This window comes from Lepeophtheirus salmonis, chromosome 8, assembly GCF_016086655.4.
Source record: "Lepeophtheirus salmonis chromosome 8, UVic_Lsal_1.4, whole genome shotgun sequence".
Classification (NCBI taxonomy): Eukaryota; Metazoa; Arthropoda; class Copepoda; order Siphonostomatoida; family Caligidae; genus Lepeophtheirus; species Lepeophtheirus salmonis.
The window spans coordinates 31800128-31825103 of record NC_052138.2 but is presented as its reverse complement, the minus strand read 5'-3'; the positions used below and the strand labels follow the sequence as shown (position 1 = coordinate 31825103).

The following is a 24976-nucleotide window of genomic DNA, read 5'->3' as shown; positions in this document are numbered from 1 at the left end:
TAGATATTGGAACTAGTGATGTGTTGTTCCTTATTTAGGACTAAAGACTGTAGTGAAATCCAGTTCAGTCCTAAAAATTATAAAGTTCGGTCCTTGATGACGTCACTTAGTTTAATATATTCTTTTTTTTAACCAGTTCTTGTACTGACAATGACTGGCCTGGACCGAATAAATTAGGACTAATACAACACTAATTGGAACTACGAGGCCTGTCTAAAAAGTTTCTGACCTCGACGGGAAGATGGCAGCAATGGTAAATAAAAGCTAATCGCATTTATTTAGCATTTTTTGAAGGTTACTCACAAAAGTTTCAGCCATTTTGAACACGCAGTCGTTTGAGTAAATGGATGTGATAATTTTTTGAAAATGAACGAAATTGAGTATCGAGTATCAATATAGTCTCTTTGTAACTCCACACACTTCTTCCAGTACTCGGCATTTTTCTCTGCAAAATAATTGTTCCCGAAGGGGATTGCCTCTTCATTTGACGCAACTCTTTTCATGAAAATACACCCATCAACTCTCTCAAACGACTGTTACGTAACAATTGTGCTCACAAAATGGATGAAACTTTGCTGAGTAACTCTCAACAGATGCAATATATGTGTAACTAGCTTTTATTTATAATTGCTGCCATCTCTACGTTGAGGTTGGAAACTTTTCAGAACACCCTACTTTAATCTATCTTTCATCCACAGATCCGTTGAGCCAGAATATGCTGCTACAGCCGGTATGTTTGGTGCTTCTTCTATCGCAACAGGGATTATATCAGGGATCGCTGTGTCTTATTCCATGCCAGTTCTTGTGTCAAATCCTGAGCTTCAATTCGAACTACCCTCCTGGTGGCCCCAATTCACTCCAAATTAATGCCAAAAACCATATCATCATCTAATTTATATTAATTATAATTACACTTAATAAAAATATCAATCACTTAGTTACTCCTTACATATCATTAATTACTTTCAAACTTTTATTTATTCAACATTATTTTTCTCCTGATTATAATGACTTGTTTCCTTGTTGCTTTTAAACGGCCCATCAAATCATTTGTATAATGGCTACACACTGATAGGAATCTCTTCCAGTATCTTCTTCTTCCCTGAACCCCATCTCTCTCTCACACAACCTCGTTTCATTAATTAAATGTTTAAGGAATAAAATACATGATGGAAAGCTAATTTTCATTATGAAGCATTTCACTGCCCATGTGACTTTGATATATTTTTCTATTCTTTAAATGAAATACCAGAAAACACACACACACACACACACATAAACTAAACACTCACACAAAACAATATTACCTTATTTTGAATTCACAGTTGTTAGGGCTTTCATCTTAATATATATACATACAAAAGACTTATTCAAAAAAAAGATAAATCATTTTCATTTATAATTTTTTTTTTTTTGTTCTCCGTTTATTATATTTTTTTGTTGATGCTCTCTGTTTTCATTCATTCATATTTTTTCAAATATAAAAAATACTTTTTTGGCAAAAAACTCTTTCTCAAATCTTTATCAAAACACTTTTTTTTAATTATACTTTACTATCATAGGTCCATTTGTAGAATATTAGAAGTAGGAAATAAGTTACTCTTAGGGTAGATATTTGAAATTTAAACATAATTTAGCTAATTTTTAAATATACATACAAAACTGGTTAGTAGCATACCCAACTTTAGCGTGAGTGGCACCCATTTTTTAAATAAATATTTTCATTTTTTTTAAATTAAATTGTGGGGCTTTTTTGTTCCAAATTATCTGGTTTTTTTAAGTAAAAAAAAAAGAAATTTTAGCAGCCATTTAATTAAATAATATTTTCTATTTTGAAAATGGCAGTTTTTAAAAAGTATTTTTATACAAGTTCCTTCTTAGTCTACATATATTTGAATTTCCCTAAAATTCTAGCCAGCTCTGGGCCCCAATCAGAAGCAGGTCTATTATAACCCCCCTCTAAAACCGATCCTGGGTAGTAGTAGTTGTTAAAATCATTCGTTAGTAGAGCTGGAAGTAGAGTACCTTTCAGTTGTTTCCAAAGATTGTACACCACATAATTTTTGTCTCTTTAAACAATAAAAACTATTTTTTTAATTATTATGAAAAAAAAAAAACTTCCTCCTTTTTTTTTTACTAGTCAAAATAAATTAATATGAATTAATTATACGGTCATTAATCATATTACCTCATTACACACAGGTTTAATTCTTTCAACTCCTTGATGATTGCCTACTCTAATTGGACAATTTCCAAATTAAATGGAGAGAAATATGGATTTTATTTTTAATCATCCACAATAGTGCATTGTCTTCTTTTTTTCCCCGCCCCTTTTCTTCTGTCTTAATTAACTCATTAATTAGTAAACATTCATCAAATACAAAGACTGCACATACTGCTTCCATGATAATTAATAACTCTTTTTATTATTCTCTATCATTCATTGGGCTTAGATATCTGTTTTTCTAAGCCAACCTTTTTATTGTTTTTTGGTTTTGTAATTATTTTTTGGCATGCCATAAACAATTATACACAATATTATATTATGGTGGAAGTATTTTTACTAAATGCTATTTATTCTCAAATATATCATTGTTTATAGATATACAAAGTCGTCCACAAGGTGGGCTGGAGGAACTGTAGCCAACCCCCCAAAAAAAAAAGAATTTTTAGTTTTTACTTGTATTTTTTCTGTTCTTTGGGTAAATTATGCAGTAGAGCAAAAAGTTTAGCTGTGGATTTTTGAAATTTTATTCCAAAAAATTTAATTCTAAAACTTTTTTTTCAAAAAAATTAAACTTTTAAATTTTTTTATTATTACCTACGGATTTTAGAAATTTTTCTCCAAAAAATGTAGTTTTTGAAATTTCTTCCAAAAAAAATAAAAAAATATGTGGGTAACTATTAATTTTTGAAATTATTTTTCAAAAAATGTAATATTTGCAATTTAATTCTTAATATTTTGTTTCAAAACCATTATATTCTTAAAAATTTTATTATTAGCTATGGATTTTTGAAATTTTTTTCCAAGAAACCAAGTCACCCCCCCAAAAAAAAAAAAAAAAATAATAATAAAAATAATATATATATATATATACATATAATCCTACGGACACCCCTGGTATATGTATACAGGGATTAAGAACAAATCGACGCATATTAAAAAAATCTTTATATTGTCACTGAGTACAAATTTTTCTGTGGATTTATTTCAAAATTGCCTGGAGTTGTTCATATAAATATTGTAAAGAGTTCATTTGATGTAGATCCTCCAGCATCAATCACAGGCTGGATTCGGTCCCAGAAGGAGGAATAAGCTTTGATATAGTAGTTTTTGAAACGATGGTCATTGTCTCCTTAATAGATGCAATAAGAGAGTCCTTAATGACATGAGATGTCCAATATGATCCATTGGACTAAGATACAGACTACTGGGGGCGGCCATGTTTCCTTTCTAATGAAGTCATAGGAATAATCACTCAGCCACTTCAGAGACTTTTCTGAAACATGACAAGGTGCAAAGTCTTGTTACTAGATCCCATGTCGATCTCCAGCGAGTTGCTGTGTCCAAGGTAGCAGAATTTCTTCTATCTCCATAAAAAACATTCTCACAGTGAAAGGCCGTAGAAGAGCGTTTTGGCTGGCAAAAAGAAAAAAGAGACGCTATTAGACAACCCTATCATATAATACTATAAATTATTATTCTGTTATGACTGCATCATAACATAATTGCCGGTGCATCCAAGTGCCGATTTGATCTTAACGCCCTGTATATAAACTATCCTAAGGATTAATTCTATACACACAATATATATTTGTACCTACATATATGTTATCATGTAATTGTCGTTTTGTTTATTAATAATTATTATATTAATTATCAATATTAATACATTTATTTATCGTTGTTTTTTTTCCTACATCACATACAAGATACAATACCTAATTAATTATTATTATTACATTGCATAAATGGCTAAAGTCAATCACTTTGTTGTTATTATTATTATTATTAATTGAATGACGCCAAATATACCTTTATGCTTGAATAAAACCGTGTTTTATTTGTTAGATACGACTCTGTAATTAATACAGGACTACCCCCAAATGAAGGAATTTTTGCTTTCTTCCAAAAATTTAATATTTGATTTTTATTTTTTCAATGCATTAAATATTTGAAATTTAATTTTCAAAACATTTAAAATAATTCATTAAATTTATATTAAAAAGAATTAATTATCTCAAAAAATTTCATTTTTGAAATTTTTTCCAAAAAATTATAACATTTGGCTTTTTTTTGTCAAAAATTTTATATTTGAATTTTATTTATAATTGAAATTGAAGTTTTGAAATGCTTTTTCTTTGTGAACACCTATGGATAATTATAATATGATTTTTTTTTCCAAAGATAAATTATTATTTTGTATGAAAAGCTGTAGATTTTTCTAATTTTTTGTATAAAGCTGTGATTTTTTGAAATTTTCTTTGAAAAATTTAATAGTAGTCTTTATTTAAAATAAAGAATTTCAAAAAAAATAATTTTTCAAAGTTTTTTCTAAATTTTTTTATTTTTTTATTTGTTTTTCTAAAAAATTCCTATATCTCCTCCCCTAAAAAAAAAAAAAATAATATATATATATGTTTGTATATTTTTTTTATATACATGATCCTGCAGACGTCCCTGTATTAGGGTTGAGACTCAGTCCGAGAGCTATTTTAATGCTTGTTTGTTTATAGTGAATTTCTGCCCGATAAAACATCACTAACCCAAAAAATATCAAATATATTTTGTTTTCAGAGTGCAAGGAGAAGGCGAGTGCTAAACTTAAGGTTGATTATGTAAATCGTGTGTATTTTTTAGAGGGATCGTTTTTTTTTTAAATCGGTAGTATAAAAAAAGGAATTTTCTATTCCTAAGCTGATGTCAATATTATTTAACTCCTGAGGTGTGAACTTCCTTTCCTGCTACATTCAAACATGATTGAACATTCGTAGGCCCTCATAAAAGGCGGAGAGTAACCTTGAAAATTTGTAGTGGAATTATAATTGTAAGTCCTTATTAGACTCAAAGTAGGATTGAAGATCGACATCCAGAGTAATTCTGGCCAATGTCCTTGTAATTTCCTTCTTCCCCTCCTCCCTTGTAACAGCTGATCAAATGAAACGTCATACTAGCTAAGCTGGTCTCTTAAAAACAACAACTTCAAAGTATCAGAGTTACCCTGTTGATTTTTGGTTTTTTTAATATGCCCAAAATACACACAATTTTCATCAATAGACATTAGGTTGCATTAATATAGATTACATAAATATTCCGGGAAAATGAATTGTTTATGAGTTTATAACTGACAATTTATTGTAAAATAATTAATACTTTTATGTAAGGGAATTAAAATAGGTTTATAGATGCTTCATATTCAAATTAATTAATAGCTATAAACTCATAAAGCGGTTCAATTTTTTCCCAAGAATATTATTGGAATCTACATTCAAGAAACCTCAACAATGTATTTAATTAATTTTTTGAATAAATATTATTTTACAAAATTGACCCCGAAAGTTAACCAAAATCTTATTAACTGATTTTTTTTTAATTGGAATAAAAGGTCTGCTATATAACTCGAGATAGGTTGTAAAACACTCTAAGAAAAAATTAAAAAAAAGATATCAGCTTCCAAGTAAGGTCCTTCATACTCCATTTTTTGGTGGTTATATACCTTTTTTTTTATTTGAAATCAAGATAAATATATACTTTCATTTTTATCAATGAAATTCTTAAAAAAACTAAAATAAAAAACTCGAGTTAAAAAATGGCTTTAAATGCCAAAACTGTAAAAGTCGACAGTTCCAATGGTCATTTTCGTGTTCTATGGCTAAAATAACAATAATAAATTTGGGTTCAGCCTGCTGGCCAAAATATTGTTGCAGGGTGTAATTGACAAATAAGAAGAAAGAGAACCCTCAACAACATTTTTTCCTTTTCTTATTTATAAAGGTAGTTGACGTAGTTTTTTCATTACAAACTACTCATCTCTTCTTATACTATACGTATACATATATATTGACCATCTTATTTGTTTGTTTTTTCAAGAAAAATTTGTCTGATTTAATAAATGTGTTATTACGTGCTTGATGTACAAGAATACCCGCTAGGGCAATGGCTCTTAACTTAGGTTATATCGAACCCCACAGATTTGGCACCCCCCCCCTGCATCCTCTGAACCGGCTGTCGATCGGGTAACCTGCTTCAGTGCGAGTGTGCCTCAACAGCGTTGCATCGGTCAGAATGGGAGGATATTAACATGAAAAAGCAACGGGGGTGGATCCACTATGAGATTTAAAAAAGTTTCTTCTTCTTGATAGATAATATATTTTTAACCTCTTAGTAAAAGGGTTTTAGACAAAATAAATACCGACCATTTGTGTTATTTTTGACGTTACACTCCACTTGGCCGTCATTGGCTGCATGCAATCAGGCCACATGAATTCGTTGGTAACAAAAATGTTGAATGTGTGAACTATGTGCAAAATAGTGCCTTGAAGCACTTCATCTTCAAAGAGCTGTGTAAGGAAATTCGCTGGAATTCGAGGTACTTCTGTACCATTCTAACGTTTGATGGCTATCCAGGGGAAAGTTGCTGCATCGTATTTTTACCATGCGTGTGGAATTAACCCTGACTGTATGGGTGAGACAGCCTTTCACGTTAAGTGTTATGACAGCAGACAATAGCAATGAATATATCGATGTAATCATTGAACTTCAGCAGAGCCAGCTTCAACATCAGCTATTCATAATAACAACGCTGGTGTCTGCAAATTGTACCATACCCTCTTATTGCAAAGAAAGCTCTGGAGGTTCTCATATCCGCTTGTAACGATATATCTTTATGATAAATCCTTTTCGAGGATGGTTGACATAAAAACGAAAAAAAAAGAACAGGATCTGTTGCAAAAATGATATGAGAGTTGAACTTGCTAAAGTAAAGCCACAAATTTGGAAACTTATGTCTAAAAGGCAACAGCAAAAGAGACATTGATCTGCACATTTGAATATTCATTGAGTTTTGTTTTAGTGAGAAAAACATGTTTTTTTTTGGCTTTGTTCTTTGAACATAGGGGTTTTACTTGCAACTGACGCATGGTTCATTTTGTTCACTAATAAAATATATACCTATGTCTTGAAGAAATCATATGTTTTATTTTTCCAATCACGAAGGGGTTTGGTGAATGCACTGATGAAGCTTGTAGGGTTCAGCAGCTCCAATAAGGTTAAGAACCACTGTTTTAGAGGTTTATGTTATCTTTACATATCATGTGCAGATTTTGTTTTGCTTTGAAAAATATTTAGAGATAATTCAACTGTCCTAGATTTTTTAAATTAACTTTTTGATTCAAATAAATAAAAATAATTAAGGGGAACTGTTATCCAAATTTTTTTATAAATTGGTACGAGAACCCAGTAATGGGCTAAAAGTCCCGGGTAACACAATGAAAACACGTTGTTTTTTTGTTTTTTCAAAATGGAATTTTTCTAAATTATTATCTCTATTTATTTTATTATTATTTGCTTTACGGAACAAAACACTTTTCAACCCATTGCTTAGCAATTATATTTTAACTATATTATATAATATATTATATTTTATTTTTCCAATCACGATGGGGAATATTTATGAAACTTGCATGGTTCAGTACCTCCAATAAGGTTAAGAACAACTGCACTAGTGTTTTTTTCTTGATTCAGTCAAAACCTCCCAGGATTTCAAGTTTTAAACACTAAGAATAATTTGATTTTCGGTCAAGAAATACAAATTTCTCTGGGGCATTATTTTCTATTAATAAAAATTTTGCTTCGAGGTTGGATATTTAACAATTTCATAATATATTCAGTTATGACTATTGTTTAAAATCATATTTATTTTAGCTATCGACGTGCTTCTGCAGACAAGTTGCACTGGACGTTAAACATCAGGGTTAATTACGTCAGTTATGTCACCGTGGTCCCTTGTTAACACAAAAATATATAATGTAATTTGTTCTCCGCGGTGCCAGTTTCTGCTTTTTTCACTTAATCAATGTTCTAAATTTTCATTGGTTGAGTCATTATAAGATCCTTGTAAGCTGTGAACAATTCCCAAAAAATATAGAATAATAATTCCATTGTTGGAAGAATTGGCTAACTACAAACTTATTTTTCTTTTTCTTTTCGGCGGAAAGGTTGTGTGATACAATAATGGTAACGACCTGTTCACTAGAGAGAATGTAATTGTCAACGAAATATATGACTTCTGTCATAGTTCGAAATTTTGTCGGGTCGGAGAATCAAAACTCCTAAGTAATGACGGAATATTTTTATATATATTTGATTTTTGGAATTTTTGAAAAAAGTTAAACACAAAATTGAATTCTATAATAATATTTTAACAGTTTTGTTCCACAATGGAATTAGTAATAATGATAAGGATTTTGAATTGTGTTTGAGAGTCAAAAATGTATTTCTTCCCAAAACTGGATATATAGGTGTAAAGGTGCCCTTTCAAGCCCCATCTGATGCTGAATCCTAGAAATTCCTAATTGAATTTGAAGAGTATCAAAAGAAACTCAAGGATGAAAAAGATCAAAGGGTCATTGATAATCCTGAACAAGCTAAAGCAAAAGAAGACCACGATGAGTTGAGTAATTGGTTCTCTGATTCTGATAAAGAACTCCAACAATTTTCCAAGGATAATCAGCTATCAAGGATACCATTACTGATCTTTATCGGAAGATGGATGAAATTATTGGAAGGCAAGAATGTACATTGTCTTTACTTTCTGCTGGAGGCCAAGGCTTTGCTCAAGGAAGTCAACCCCTTCCTACACCACAAGGAAGAAGCGGTGGTGGAGTACCTGTTGATACCATTCGACGAGATAAAGTCAATGTTGTCCTTTCAAATGAAAGAGAAATCGTGTCAACTTCGAGAGATATCAAGAACTTCGTTCCAGATATTCACTCAAAGGCCAATCAATTACTAAATCTTGAGTCATCTCAACCCATTGGAGGAGGCACAGATTCAGAACAAATAAATGTTGCTAGAGATAGCCTTCATGCAATTAAAAGAGATCTCAATGCTGTTTCGAAAAAAGAATATCCATAAGCAACTGCTTCCACTACGGGTGGCTCACCCTGTGTTTCCAATATATTCTTTGTGGTGTTTATGACTATTATCGTTTTGATTGCATATTTGATTTACAGGGACAATAAGGAAGCTTAAGCCAAGAAGTTCTACTGATTGTAAGATCATGAAAGATTTTTCTTTTGGTGCTGTGATAGAGTCTTTTTTTTTTTTTCTACTAAAGAAGTTTATATATTTATGTCATGGAGGAAATGTTATTTTCTTTATATTTTTGTACATCATTCTTAATTGTTGTGGGCTCAACCCCACCAAAAATTCATTCCAAGAAGGAACATAGCATAAAAAGCAAAAAATACAAAAATAAAGACTGACCGACTATTTTTTATCACCTCGTCAAAAAAAAAGCAATTCCTCAATCCTTCTGGTTTTATTACAAATCTTATAAATTTGTGTCAATTCAAATCTTCTCCTCGATACTTATTTTGATAAGATTATCAATTCAATGACTATAATAGTTAGTAACTATTCTCGAAATAATTTGTAATTAAGAGTTGGCAAAAAAATACATAGACTTGCTACCATATGCTTTTTTCTTATGTTTAATTTCCCTTTGATAGTCGAAGATGAGAGTTGATGAAAAGCTATTCACTCGTGAAGAGAAGCACAAAACTTTTATTTTAATTTTATTTTATGTTATTTGTCTTTGGGAGGGGGGGAATGGCTTCTCAATACTATTTACCAGAATGAGTATATTTTGGAAAAATTAGTATTTCTGAAAGAATTGAAATAGCTTTGGGAAAACAGTTGGATTAGATGTTTCGTGCATGCTATTTACTGAAAATAGTTTGTTTAAATTTTTTGACGATAAAACAACTGTTTTTGTATTTGCATTTGTCAAATACCTTCTTTTTTTTTTACATGGCCACAAATATTGTTGAAAAGTAGAAAAATAAAACTAAGCAAAATGTCACAAATGTACAAGTGGTTTTATGTTGAACAGGCCTCCCAGAGAAGGATATAAGAATATAATAATTGATAAACGTGTATAAATTGCAAAGTGGTGGATGATAAAGGTGCGTCGCTCACGACTAGTATAATTTGACAGAAGTAAGCAGGCCCATATTAATGATGTAAGTAATCTATGAAAATGCTGGCCCGTACATAGTATATTACTCTAAGATGACAAGGCAACTAACTCAAAATGTAGGATTTGCTACTTGTAAACTGGGAATAAGCAATTTGTATGAAGACAACTTACTAATTTAAAATGTCCAGATAAATAATAAAATATCTGGGACACCATTTTAGGTCAAATTCGGTAGAAGGTCGAGTTTAAAATAAAGTCAAAATAATATTTATGAATTAATTCAAGTAAGAAGTGGTCTAACCGAAATTATGATTTTATTTATGTTTGTTATCAAAGTTCTTGATAAATTTGATGACTGTCCAAGCTGTTTTAAACTCCTTATTTCCTTCTTGTTCTAAATTTAATGTTCACAGCTTTGAGTCTAATTCCTGTACGCATTTTTGAATAACATTTGAGAATTTCTAGAGGATATATATTCATGAAATCCAGTATCTCATCAAGGATTGCCAGTTGCTCTTCATGGTACAAACCAAACCCTCTCTTAACGGGATTTTTCAAAAAAAACAACAACTGGGATTCTTGAATTCAAGACGTCAAACCCCCCAATAAACAAGAGTAGAGTTTTTCCTACGATTTTGACCTTTTCATTTTCCTCCCCGAAAATCAAAAATGAAAGTGAAATCTTTTAAAGTTGTCTTGGAGAATATCTGACAACCTAGCCGAACCCAATGGCGAGTAATCCCTTTCACTCAATAATATGTTCAGTCAATTTCCAAGCAACTTCAAATTCACCACAATCTATATTCATGAGTTCCTCAAAATGTTATTTTCCGAACGTCAATGATTTCCTTTTACAATTGGGAATGAGATATTTCTTGTCAAGAAGGTGATTTTGGGCTAGTTTATCCAAATATTTGAGACATCCGAAAATCTAAAATTTGGCAAATTGCATCATGTGGGCTTAGAAAGGTAAACTGACTAAGTTTGATGAGCCCAAGCTGACTGAGGAAGGTTTTATTTTCAAGATCAAAAATGATGTCAAAGATGTTGATGCTTATACTTCAATTTCATTCATAATCTCGAATAGTTTCTCCTTTGTTATTGGAGCTTGAAACTTGAAATATTCAGACTATTTCCAAGACCCAAAATGACTTTGGGCCATTGTAGCTTGGACTTTCTTTAAGTCAGCATATATACTTTGAATTTCAAACTGATTCTTGATATCTAACCCGTCAAAAGAGAGAACTCCAATGAAGTCTTCTTCATTTCCAAAATTAAGACACATTTCGTGAAAAATTTGTAAAAAGTCTTTCTGAATTTCAGGGACAACATTAAAATCTGTTGTCCACACTTCAACAGTTTGGCAACTGGACGGTTTGAGTTCGTCTCGAGTACTCAAAAGTTTTACTATTGATATTCTTCAAAACTAAAGCTTGTGTAACGTCTTTTATATCATTTTGAAAACGTTTCTTTTGTGGGCTGAGGATTCTTTTAACTTGAGCTGGAGTTTGAGTCAGTTTAAGAATATATTGGAGGGATTTTTTTGTCTCTTTAGACTGGACGGATTTAACCTCTTTCTTCAGATTTTAAGTCTCCCTTTTAACAATTTGCTCTTCCTGAAGTGTGGGAATTTTTTCTTCCAGGTGTAGTGTTTCTTCTTTCTCGGAGAACATGTCACATTCAACACCAACACTGACATTAGACACATGAACTTAAGAAATTTCACCAAGTTGAGAGATCATTTTACTGGATTGTAGATGCTCCACTGCCAATGAAGATTGGACAGTTTGGTCGATCTCCCTTTTCCAAGACCTTTCTGTTCCCTCAGAAGTTATAGTTAAACTTGAAATGCTGGAGGTGTTTTAATTATCCGATGGAACAGATCCTTTCTTGAGCAACTTTCGTGATGTTAGTCCATGTAAGTCATTACGGAGATCACTTTCATAACAGTCTTGGCAGAAATGGTTGCTGTAGATGCGTGATGTTTTTGGTTTGAACTTGTCTTTTCTTTTGCAGGCTTTCCCCAATTTTTGGAGCAATGTAGGATCCTTTGGAAAATAGTGATAGGATGTATAATCCAGTGATGGATAAGAGGCCATGGGAAACGTAGAACTACTAAAACGTCGTTTCTTTGACTGTATTGATTTTGGTGGTTGTTGAAATTCAATTTCCTGACAAAAATAATAGAAATAACTTACAATGGAAAGTAATATATCAAGTATTATGAATAAATCTAAACACCTGTCTGCCCATTAGTCACGATTAGTCCAATCAATAATATTTGAAAGACCATTTTTGTTGCATTAATTAACCTACAGAATTAGCCCATTGTTTGCTCTCCAAAGATGGAGTTCATGATCTAGATGATTTATCGTAGACTTATTCCCATATATGGAGGATTTTGTAAAAGTTGCCGCTCTGAAGGTTCAATTATAGGCCACAAAAGTGGCGTGTTCAACCTGAGACTAGGGGAGAGTGAGGATACATGTTACAAAACATCAGATATTTGTTGTAACTGTCATAAGTTTCATAGATTAAAAGATAATTCAACACCGTGCAACATGACCTAAGATAAGTAATTCCAAAGTATTTTTGATGTATGGCAATAATTAATAGTCATTTATTGGTGTTTTCGAAACTAAGCAAAAATAGGATATTTGATACACCAGAAGGAGACATGGTACAGTGCAGGATTAGACATGTATAACAGGAGGAAACATGTAAAAACTGCCATTTGTTATATTCAAGCATTTATTTTACTTTTTATTACAGTTTGTCAGCATAAAGTAAGTACTTATAATTACATAAATAAGATAAACAAATAAAACATTTACGGAAATAGAGTATTAATAATAAAATTTAAAAAAATATTTATTTTACTATTTACTGTGACTGATAATTAAAGTATAATATGAAATTACACAAAAACATAACATAATTAAATGTAATATATTTATTTATATATAGTACGAGTATATATAGTAAAAATGTGATATAACAAGTCTCCTCAATAGTGTTGGAATCAGAATAAATGATGTGAACTGAATATCGGAACTATTCATATTTTACAGGCATGTTAATTAATTGACCATTTAATCAAATAAAATTAAAATCTTATATTTTATAATAGAAAAATATCTCATAAAACAATTACCTAAAATGTCTACTTTTTGTTTTAAAAATTTCAATGTCGAAATTCTATATTACTGTAACAATTTGGCAACCTGGATTTTATGTTGATTTGATAAACAAAACAAGTATCCTCACTCTCCCCTAAATATATATACGAGGTCTGTTCAAAAAGTAGATGACTCTTCCAATTTTGCGAGCAACTTACATTTGGTATGCCCATTTTTTTTTCTTATTAAGAAAATAGTACACTTGCAACAGACGTTTCAGCTATATAGTATGTTTAGTTTGTTTGTGAGAGGCATAACGGTTAGTTGTATTTTTCGTGTTCGGCGATTTTTTGCTATTGAAAAATACGGATTAATGAATTTGCATGAAATTTTGTGTAAAAATGAAATTAAGTGCTCCAAAACACTTGAAATGTTTACAACGGCATACGGTGATACTGTTCTGAGTAATATAAAAAAATGTTCACGAGTGGTACAAAATCTCCCATGATGAGAGTAAGGGAAAAAGTTATTTAAAAAAAAAAAAAAATTCTTACGATCAATGAGTTTTACTAATTTTCTAAATTAAAAATTTACTTAATATATTGTACATCCTTTGCCAAAAGATGACTCCTAACTTTAACGTGATTAAATGTTCGATCTAAACTTCATTTTTTCTAATTTTATTGTTATTGATTTGTATAGATTTGTTAAGGTTGATATCTGTAGCAATCCCATGCTAAAACACTTACTCTAGCAAAAAATGTAATAAAAAACTTTTTTATTTCTGTTAAGGAATGTTGCCTTCATGGGAGATATATTAATTGTAGCTCGTAACTTCACATAGATTCTCCGATTGTGAGGAAATAAAAAGGGAATACTATTGTGCAAACTCAATTAAGATTTTGCATTTGATTTTTAATAAAATTTTTGATAAAAAATACACTTCCTCTTTGGTCCACTCCAGATATTAGTAGAAATTATTATAACGATACTACTAACCTTTTTTCAAAATAAAAACGGAACATTTTTAAAACTTTCCCTCAACCTGTATAACTTTTTAGAGGAAATTAGTTAAAGCCTTCTTAACCTCTCACATAGCCAAAATTCTCAAGTCTAAAGTAGATATGGATTTTATTTATTTGATTTGATTACGTTTTGTTCTCTAATACGTCATCTCAAATCAAATTATGGAGATATTTAAGGTAATTATTTATTTCTTTAAAATATTGTAAAGTACGTTATATTTAACCAATCCCATTCTTAAGATATATATTGAAATAAATGTATGATTATTATCTCTGAAACTTTTGAAGATTTTAAATTAATTTATTTTCCAATAGAAAAGGCAGAAAATATATAGAATTATTTTTAAATAGTAAAAAGGTGTCTTCAACAGAGTGTCACAAACACTGTCATTAAAATTGAGGTTATAGTGTCGACTGCAAATAATACATTTTTTATTGATGTTAATTATAAGGTATTCATGTCAAAAATTGAAGATACGGGTTCGGGTTGTGAACATACAACTGCCTTGTGTATGTTTGAATTGTATGACCTATATATCTGTACAAGTATATTTCATATAGAAAAATGTAGAGCTAAAATATCATCCACAAATTACATTTTTATTAGGAATATATTAATAAAATATGTCTATTCTATGAAAACAACTGTTGCTATTTAAGTTCACAAGTAAATAATTTTATTTCATATTTATGATTATTTATATTTTATAAGTTTGTATTTAAAAAATAAAAGGATCTACTCGGACGGTTAATAATTAGTTAATTATAAATAATCAAATGTTGCCATGAAATATTTAAATAAGTTAAAATAGCTCAATCATTCTGACTTGTCACTTTTTTCCATCAATGACCTTTGTAGGATATTGTATTCATCAAACTAGAGTTAATTAGTCTACGAAGTTTGACTCTACTCCAATGTTGTCGATGTTACCGGGGCTAGACCACGAACAATCAAAGTAGGTGGCCATTGATCAGTTAGATTCTTTAGGTTTTCATGATACTCAGTATATTTTTCTTCATCCTTTGGAACTTCCGGCATATATAAAAATGTGACTGCAGTCTGTTCGCTCCTTTTTCGAACAGTTTCTTTACAAATCCCCAAGTGATCTTTTATGTCACTCCATTCACGGTTTGAGGGGTCTTCATCGATATAAAAGTTCTTTGGTTCTTCCCAAGATAAAACCTTTGTCATGGCTTCGATTCGCAACATTTCCAAGAGGTCTGCTAACTCTACTTGTTTTTTAAGTGAATTTTCTTTCGCATCAACAGCAATAAATACTCTAATTTTAAGCCTCTTCCAACGGTTGACCATATTGACAATACAGGCTAGTTGCAATATGAGTAAAGAAGTGCTATCAGTTATATCTGTTTTCGTTGGTTCTTTAGATAAGAAGTTAATCAGCCAGACATCCAAATATGTCTTGGCTTTGGCTGTTGTCCCGAAAATACTCTCTTTCTTTGGGCTAAACATATCTGATGTGTTGAGTTTTTGGAAATGTCTGCACAAGCATATATTTTTAGTTTGCTTTATGATATCAACTATGATTCCCACGTATTCTTTAGTATCAAGTGTTTCCTTCTCATCGGAGAGTGGGAAAATATTGTCAAATTCACTAGTTGCATACGGTGAGCTAAGATTTTTAAAATCATCTCGAGGAAACGTATCGTCCTTAAATCCTAAAAGCACGGTATTGGGCTTCATTGCTCCAATACCACTAATTCTTACAAGCTGATCAACTCCTAGTCGTAATGATCGTGCTATTGTAACTTCAACAAAAGCTTTTACTTTCAGAAAATCAATTAATTTGAGCCAGTGTGGTATCTCATTTAGAGTTGGGTCCTTGTCATGTTCCTCTAGGTTGTCGACATGCACATGTCCCAGAACGTACAATCCACTCTTCTTCAAAGCATTTCCAAATTCAATTAATGAGCAATTTCTACGTGGATTTGAAACCAGGAGCAACATTTGTGGCCGCCAAAATTTTACATGAGACTTGCGTTGATCTAAAAGTAAAAGATATTTTCGAACTTGATGGAAAATAAGGGCTTGGCTGATAGAACCCCAGTTGGTATGCCTTATGGGAGAAAACAAGTTAAGAAGAAGAATTAAACTGAGACAAAGTAATATCCCCACAGCTGAATAAATAGCACTTACTGCAAACATCATAATAATTGATCCTAAAAGGCCAATGAGACATGTGTATGTTGAAAAATATTTATATGTGGGCCTGAAATTGGGAGCAGAAGCAAGATGAAGAAAAAGACAGGTTAAATTAATTGTTCCATATGAGAGTAAGAATAACACAGAACAAAGTTGGGCTATATTGTTGAGAGAACCCATCATTAAAAATAGTTCAACAACAAACCAAGTGCTAATGACTGCTGTCACCGGATTTTCTTTATAAGTTCCTTTCAGCACAAAATTAAACAGGGGTCCAAACACAACATCCTTTGCAATTGCTTCGAGGATACGGCTTGCACCAATTAAATTATTTAAGCTTGCGCTAAAAGTGGCCATAAACACTCCAATAGTAACTGCAGGTGGTAATACATTGACGATATTCATATACATACAATCATGTTGGAGTAGGGTAGGACTACAGGTTAAAGACGTTAAGACTGTTAGTATAATATAAATAACCAATGTGAATCCACAAGCAGAAATGGTTCCTCTTGGGATACTCTTGGAAGGCGATACTAGTTCTCCACACATGTTAGCACCCGACATAATCCCAGTAACTCCAGAAAAAAGTACTCCAAATATAATAAAGAAATTCAGAGATTTATCCGAGCCTGAACAATCGTATTCATATTTGGGATACAGATTGTCATAAAAATTTTGCACTAAAATAGTTTCATTCCAAGAACCAATTCCAGTAAATTTACCAGTAGACGTAAGTGTACAATTAGGTGTTTGATTAGTATCATTTTTAGAAGGCTGTACACATTTTAGAGGATCTGTTGCATTGAAAATGAAGTCTTCAGTGATAGTATAGTCCAGAAAGAAACTAACAGATGTCATTAAAACACAAACTAATACCATAAAGAAGATTAAAACACTTGTTTTCCCGAAAAACTTAGAACCAACCAGACAAATAAATAAATTCAAGGAATTGATTGAAGTACTATAAAGAAATTCTATCCATGGTCCCCTCGCTAAGAATTTAAAGTTGCTGACAAGCCCCTCTGTGCATCCAGCAAGATATAATGCACTGCTAACAACGTTTGCAAAGAAAAAAAGTGTTCCGATAGCTCCACCAAATTCTGGACCGAGGGTTCGGCTCAACATGAAGTACACACCACCACCCTCAACAGCACCATTGGAAGAAAGAGCTGAAATTGAGGCAATTGTTGATATTAAAATGATATAGGCAATGGAAAATTGGAGAAGTGCAACGAGAAGTCCCGTGTTTCCAAGGATATATCCAATTCGAAGAAAAAGTAGGGAACTAAATATTCCAAGAGAAACTGGAGCGAAAACACCAGTAAATGTACCTAGTGTTCTAGCACCAATATTCTTGTTCCCTTGAGATTCGTAATCCTCTTGAAAGAGCTCGTAATCACTGTTATTGTATCCTTTTCCGAAAAGCCAGGAGAGCCTATGATTTGAGGGCCTTTTTGAAGAGATGAGTTGAGTCTTCTCGGTTTGATGTCCATTGTTATTATTTTTGGACGTATCAGGTGGTATAGTTATGAAGGAATTGAATCTACCTGAAGATTCATCCTTATCCATATCTGGAGCTGTATCACTTTGTTCCATTTCCAGCACTCCTCACTCAAAGGAAAAACATAGTAATTGAACTTATTAAATGACTCACATGTATAGAAGGAAGGTTAGGTATTGCCTGGAATACATATTTCAAGTAATTCGTTGACGTTGCTAGCACAAGTGTTTCAATATGTGAAAAGGGCGTAGCTAATTCAACAACATATACTGGTGATATACATACACATAAAATGACTCTGCAATTTTTTCAAATGAAATACCTAAGTCCTATATATTTACTCCAATGTTAACAATAGCCTTACTCAATAACTATTGCGTACACATTAGATAAGTGAAAAGGCATTACTTAATCCTTCATAATAATGATAACCCTCATATGATATTAAAACTATTACCCGTCACATAGACTGACAATGACTACAAAAGATCCAACTGTTCACCTTTGTAGCAATACAATTTTAGAGACTTTCTTTATTGTAAGAAACAATAATGTACATATTATATTATTCCATTTATTTCTTGTAATTCGGGATGAGGTTGTGTGTCTTATCAAAGGTATAATTCTTCCGAAAAAATTTAATTCATAAAATACCAAATATATTAGGTCCTATCAATGGTAAGTGCTTAAAGTTTAATGGATTGACTCACTGTATTGAGTATCCATAGGAACGAGAGTAGCTTATAGGCTAGCACTTATTTCAGTTTTTGACAATCAAATTCAAATTTTCACGCCTCTTCGTTAAAAAGGTCTTTCTACGATTTAAAAGCATTAATTAATTTGTGTCCATAATTCATCAAACTAACTTTAGAACATATTCAATTGATAACTTAACGGAGAGTGTAAATTCGGAATAAAGAGATCTCACCGAAAAGGTTAATCAAATTAGAGGTTTTTATACATTTGACACAATCAAATATATCTTTATTTTTATAATTTCTTTTTTCATTTGCAGATTTTATTTTTGCCTCAACATTATTTATCCAAATGAGATGTCAATTTAGTTAATATGAAAATCTATGACCGGATACCTGTTAAAGTTTATTGTTTGTCCCTCATGACGACAATAGATTAATGAATTTTGAGAAAGTTTTTGCTCTATTAGTAGCAATCCATTTATTCAAATTGATATAAAATTATTCTCTAATTAATTTAGATAATATTTAATTCATAATAATTAATAAAACCCCGAAGTATCTAATCGTATCTCATAAACAAATAATTTTTAAGATGAAAAGAGTTACAAAAATATATATTGTTGTTGTAGTATCATATCATTTGAGCATTACGAGAAGCTCAATCTAAAACAAACACCTGTGTAATTAGTAATTACAGAATCAAATGTCATTGAAAGATAGACAATGAAAGCCAAGGAAAATGTTAATATAGCTTAAAAAATTAAACATTTTTGAGTCATCTGGCCAGAGTTGGCTATTCATTTTGACTAGTTTAAAGAAGAAGAAAAAATTACATTTTACTTTTAGATGAAAATCAAAATTAATCATGTATAAAAAGTTTTTTATATTTTTTATTATGAGAAATAAATTATAAAAAAAATTATTTTCCTATTATCAAGTACATATAGAAAAACAGATGTGCTGAACAAGGGGGGCTCAAATAAATAACTTAATTCATGGTTATTATATTACATGGAACTTTAATGTATATAACTAATTTTTTTTTATTTACTATGCCAAGGGAAAATCAAGATAATATTTGATTGAACAATATCCTTGAACAAAGGATAAATGGCTCCTATCATCAAAAAGGATGTTACTTTTAAACATGAAAAACGAATGAACTCAATAGATTACAATGGGAAAAACTTTCACCTCCTCGGACGTATGCCTTATGTTACCAAAATTCAACTCTTGCAAAGATCAAAGTTACTATGTTAGTATAACATTTCAATTACCAAGTATATGTATTAGTGATGGAGGGTTTTTTCTGGAATGGGAACAATAATGTTTTTTTAACAAAAAAAAATTTAACCAAAAAATATACTTTTTTGAGAACTATTGTAGATTTTTGAAAAATTAATAATAATCAAATTGTATATTTGAAATTTTTTTCTAAGAAATTTAATAAAATTGAAATGAAAAATTTCAAAATTTTAGCGCTCTTTTTTTGGTTTATTTTGGCCAATAAAATTGCTCAAAAGTCCTAAGTCTACTTATGAGTTATTTCAAATCATGTTTAACTCATTTGAGTTGAGGCTGTTTTATTCCTTTTTAAATCTCAAATTTAACTTTATGAATGTCACATAATACGTGTTTAGATAATTATAATTAGTACAAAGATTCTAAACTATGAGATGTATATTATAGTTCAATGTGCTTAAGTGGACTTAAGTAATGTTTGATATCCTTTTTGCAATCGTTATAACTATGAAAAAATTTCACTTCTACTTTATATTGGCTTATTTCTACGTCATGGATACTTTATTACTTTACATGTCATAATCAATTTGATATCAATGCAATAATACTCTACATATACAATTTAATTGAAACGGTGTGGTCAAAAAATAAAGATAAAACTTTATTTCTTACTTCATTATTATTAGATTTATTACGTGGACAAAGGGATATTCGGTATTTCTATATAAGACATCATAGCCTCGATGTAGTTATAATTTTTTGATAGAAATTTGACTTCCTCTTGATGTTTAAAATTTGAAATCCTGTCAGGTTTTGATTCGATAGAGGGCGTCATGAATATCCAGAAGATGACACAGATAATCTTAGATACACTAATAAATATTGATGTAAACCGTGTGATTTTTTAGCTGGTTCGTTTTGGTTTTTTTTTGGAATTGGTAATCTGAAGAATGAATTTCCTTTTCCTTAGTAGTTGCCATTATTATTTAACTGTCGAGATCTGAACTTCCTTTCCTAAATAGATGGAACTATATTCAAAATCTGATTGAACATTCGTGTCTACCCTTAAAAGACGGAGAGTAGCCCTAAGGATTTGTTGCTGAGTTATGATTGTAAGTCCTCGTTGGACTCAAGGAACTTACAGATACTTGTCTCTAAGTATCTTGATTGAACTCAGAGTAGAATTGGGGATGGACATCGAAGTAATTCTAGCAATTGATGCTGTTTATTTCCTTCTCCCCTTTTCCCATGTCACAGATGATTGTTACAGATCTCCTCCTAAAAATTCTTCAAATGGTCTCCCTGATATATAATTTTTTCATATTGTTCAGAGCTTTAAAAAAAGGTAATTCTAATTCAACTATTGAAGTCCCTCAAGCAAAACTCGTAAATTGGTACTTGAGTTTTATGACGTAAATAAAAAAAGACACAAAACACTCGACTCGTGGCCATAAAAAGCCAAGTGTTACTCGGAACTCGTCAAAAGCCCAGAACTTGTCAAAACCTCGGAACTCCCAAAAACTTGGATTCTCTGTTTCCTCAACTAATTATGTACTCTGAATCCCAGTTCGTTTTAAAAGTAATCTTTGTTTGAATGTTATAAGTCTATTGAGAGTACTCAACATTGCTTGGAATGATGCAGTTTATTAAGGCCACACTCAAAAGTCTTTCTCAGACCAATATACAAACGATAAAATTATTTGTATTAATACAGATTAATAAATATTTCTAAATACATGAGGGAGGGCCGCCATTAAACATTAATTCCAATGTTCAAATCTGATTTTCCCTCTACTGGCTATAAATTCTTTTGGCGTATCCCTTAAAATTCAAGCTTAAACATAATCCCCATTCCTTTTGTAGCATTTCAGAATTAGGGTACTAACTCTGTAACGATCATTATCTTTTTTGTTAAAATAGTAGTTATATCTTGAAATGAATTTATTCGTCAAAATTTTTAAATGCTTTTGTATTCGATAAATAATAATAATAAATAGGCCGTGAAGAATTTTAATGATGAGGAAAGTAATGGGAAGTTGAATGGTGAAGTATGTGACTCTATTCTCGAATCTCTAGTTGATCCACAAGATTGGGAAAATGTCAACCTTGCATATCTTACACCTGTTAGAAGAGGTTTTATTTCAAATTATGGAAATAATTCCTCTCCATCTACCTATACTATATCCAGTTTGAAAATGGGAATGGGTAAAAATACATAGTTTTCCTTAGAATTGTTTTAATAAATCCAAGAAGGATAAAAAAATTGGGATTTACAGTCTATGCACTAAAAATGTAAAAATTTATGCTGTCAACAACACGACCTCAATCAAACACCACAGCGAAAAATTCACAAGGAAACTTTAAATTATGTTATCAATAATAAACTATCAGTCTATGATTATGTCCCTTAAAAATAATAAGCCATATCGGCCTCAAAAAGAAATGCTTGATGGAAAGGCAGCTATGATTCCAATCAAGCATACAAAATAGTATTCATTATTACAATAATTCTTTAAAAAATATGATTTTTTGTGAGTGATGAGTTTTTTAGCGGACAAAAAGTGTTAGAGGGAGTAACGAGTACTCAAGCGAGTAACGAGTATAACGCATAATTCCTCTAAGTTTTTTTTTAGAAACTGGAAAATACTCATGCAGCAAAATTCAACTCGCGGCACATGACTAGTTATTTTGCTTTTTCTTCTTGTCGTAGCTAAAGGACTCGAGGCAAAGAGTGGACACTCAAGGCAAGGAAGGTAGGGTGTATTAGTTCCCAATTCTGATTGGCTTAAAACATGAAGGTGCTACATGTTCCTCCAGTTAGGCACACAGCCAGGGGGAAGTGAAGGAGTAAGTCTCCCCAAAGTGAAAAGAAAAAAATAAAGGCTACTACGTTAGGAATATAGTCTTCCTTCTTTCAGATTGAATAGTTTATTTTTACTTGGACCGCTCAATCCCTAGAGTTATTTACTCCCAGCTATAAAACTAATCTGATTGAGATACAACAGTAAAATTCGAACCTATATTATATAAACATAAAAAGGCAACAAAAATGTCATGCGGCAAAATCTTCTTGAAGCAAATTTATCGGCCGCAACATTACCGGTCACAGCATATTATATATAGACAATAGATTATACTTATCATTAATAGTGATATTACCTATAATTAAATGTTTCAGAAGGTCAAATCAATTGAAACAAAAGAAACTCCTCATTCAGAGTATGACAGATGACATAATATATATTTGATATTTTTAAAGAGTGGACAAGATGATTACGGATGTGAGTGAAAGTTTATAAATCTTTGAATATAATCTACAATATAAGAAAAGAAACTCAATAATGTATCCTATATCAGTTTATAAGTTTATTATGTACCTATGGTACTAAGTCAAAATATCAAAGCCATATGTTAAATATCCGACCACTTCAAATACATCGTTATAAATAACCTATACATAAAACCATTCTTCTTGAAACTACTTAAAATCTCGATCCAATTAGGTGTTGTAACCTTTCCTTGAGCAAATCAATTGTAATTATTGTTGCTGGTAGTTATTAGTAATTTAATTATCATTGTAGCAATACAGCAAGATATTTTGAAGGATAAAATTGCAAATGTTTCTCCTTGAAAACAGATGAGTAAATAAGTAAGACAATTGTGTTGAAAATAAGCAAACCTAATAATAATAATAGTCTACATTGAATACAGCATATGTTCGATTTTTGAAAAATATATTTTATGTAATCTCGGGAATTTGCTACCATAACTGAAATATAACGATAAAGATATTATCATGGAGAATAGGGTACACATTACAGATTATAATTAGGGATTTACTAAATTTTCATCCGGTTCCGATACCGATTCCTTATTATGTTTTAAAGGAATTTAATAAACAAATAAAAAAAAAATGGTTTATTTTTTTAAATATTTAACTTTTAATTAGGAACAGTTTCGAAAAAAAACCCAAAAAATTATGAATCATAATTATTTAATTACTTTCCGTGCTCAGGAGTCAATTATTTTAAAGTTGCCTCATATTGGGGAGTTTGTTCAATATTTAAAGTCAGCCTCCTTGCTCCTGAACCTCTGATCTGATTTCAACTGTCTCACTGATATACAAATAATACTTGCAACACTAACAAAAGAGAATTTTCTATTTTTTACTTTTTAGGTCTACGTGAGGTCAAATGGTATTGAACAGTCTCATGTTCCTTACTGAATTTTATATTCTTGCCCTTGGAAATGAATTATGTATAAACCAGTGATTTTGTGCGTACTCGTGTATTTTTAATGGACCCAGAACTGATACCGATGACTCGAACTTGACTCAGAAAATATGGACTCGAATTATATCGGTTATAAACAATATTATGAAACAAACATACAAAAAATAGATATTATCAAAAAAGTTACTTAATAGTTTCAGAGTAAACTGTTCAATCCAACTCTGACTGTTACGGACTTCTTGACCAACTCATGATAAAATTCAAATGCATGGGGAACTAAAAAAAATGGTTATTTCTAAATTGATACTTTCATGTACATTTCCTGTACAAACCTGCAAATTTTTATAATCTTTCTAGATACTTTTTCATCCTTTTTTTTTTTTTTTTGTGAATTTGTCTGAACAACGTTGTCTAGTCTAGCTATTTTATCGATTTGTTGATATTATTGCTTGAGCAATAAGCAATAAGGGAGAGGGTGTGCGATCTCCTACAAGAACATCTTTAAAATGGACGCTGTTCAGAACAGGAGAAATGATCTTTTCTTGGCTGAATCAAGAGCTAAGTTTGAGGGAAACTTAAGCACCAAACATGCAGCTAACGTCATGGCCGTCGGTGTCGTGGTGTTCGATGGCAGAAATATGCCATCATACTTCTTCAAGGCCACCAAGAAAGTGAACACGGACGTCTACTACAAGGTGCTCAGGTACCATGTCTTACCATGGTTGAAGAGCATGTGTTAAACCAAGACGGCGCCGCGGCACACACGTCCAAGAAGGTGCAGGATTTAAGCAGG

At 31.2% G+C, this 24976-nt stretch overlaps 2 protein-coding genes across 2 annotated transcripts in view; one reads left to right on the top strand and one right to left on the bottom strand.

The window, feature by feature from the left end:
• The window catches only part of Ent2 (Equilibrative nucleoside transporter 2), a 102516-nt gene extending 102175 nt beyond the window's left edge, over nucleotides 1–341 (top strand). The window contains exon 12 of the mRNA XM_071890287.1: nucleotides 137–341. Coding sequence (XP_071746388.1) covers nucleotides 137–194 — 58 coding nt within the window. The 3' untranslated portion in view covers nucleotides 195–341. The remainder of the gene's footprint in view (nucleotides 1–136) is intronic.
• A 14659-nt stretch (nucleotides 342–15000) lies between these two features.
• On the bottom strand, nucleotides 15001–18339 carry LOC121122648 (solute carrier family 12 member 9-like). The gene has a single exon (XM_040717683.2). It carries the CDS (start codon nucleotides 18104–18106, stop codon nucleotides 15254–15256), a length of 2853 nt encoding a protein of 950 aa, XP_040573617.1. The 5' UTR covers nucleotides 18107–18339; the 3' UTR covers nucleotides 15001–15253.
• Between the last annotated feature and the right edge of the window lie 6637 nt (nucleotides 18340–24976).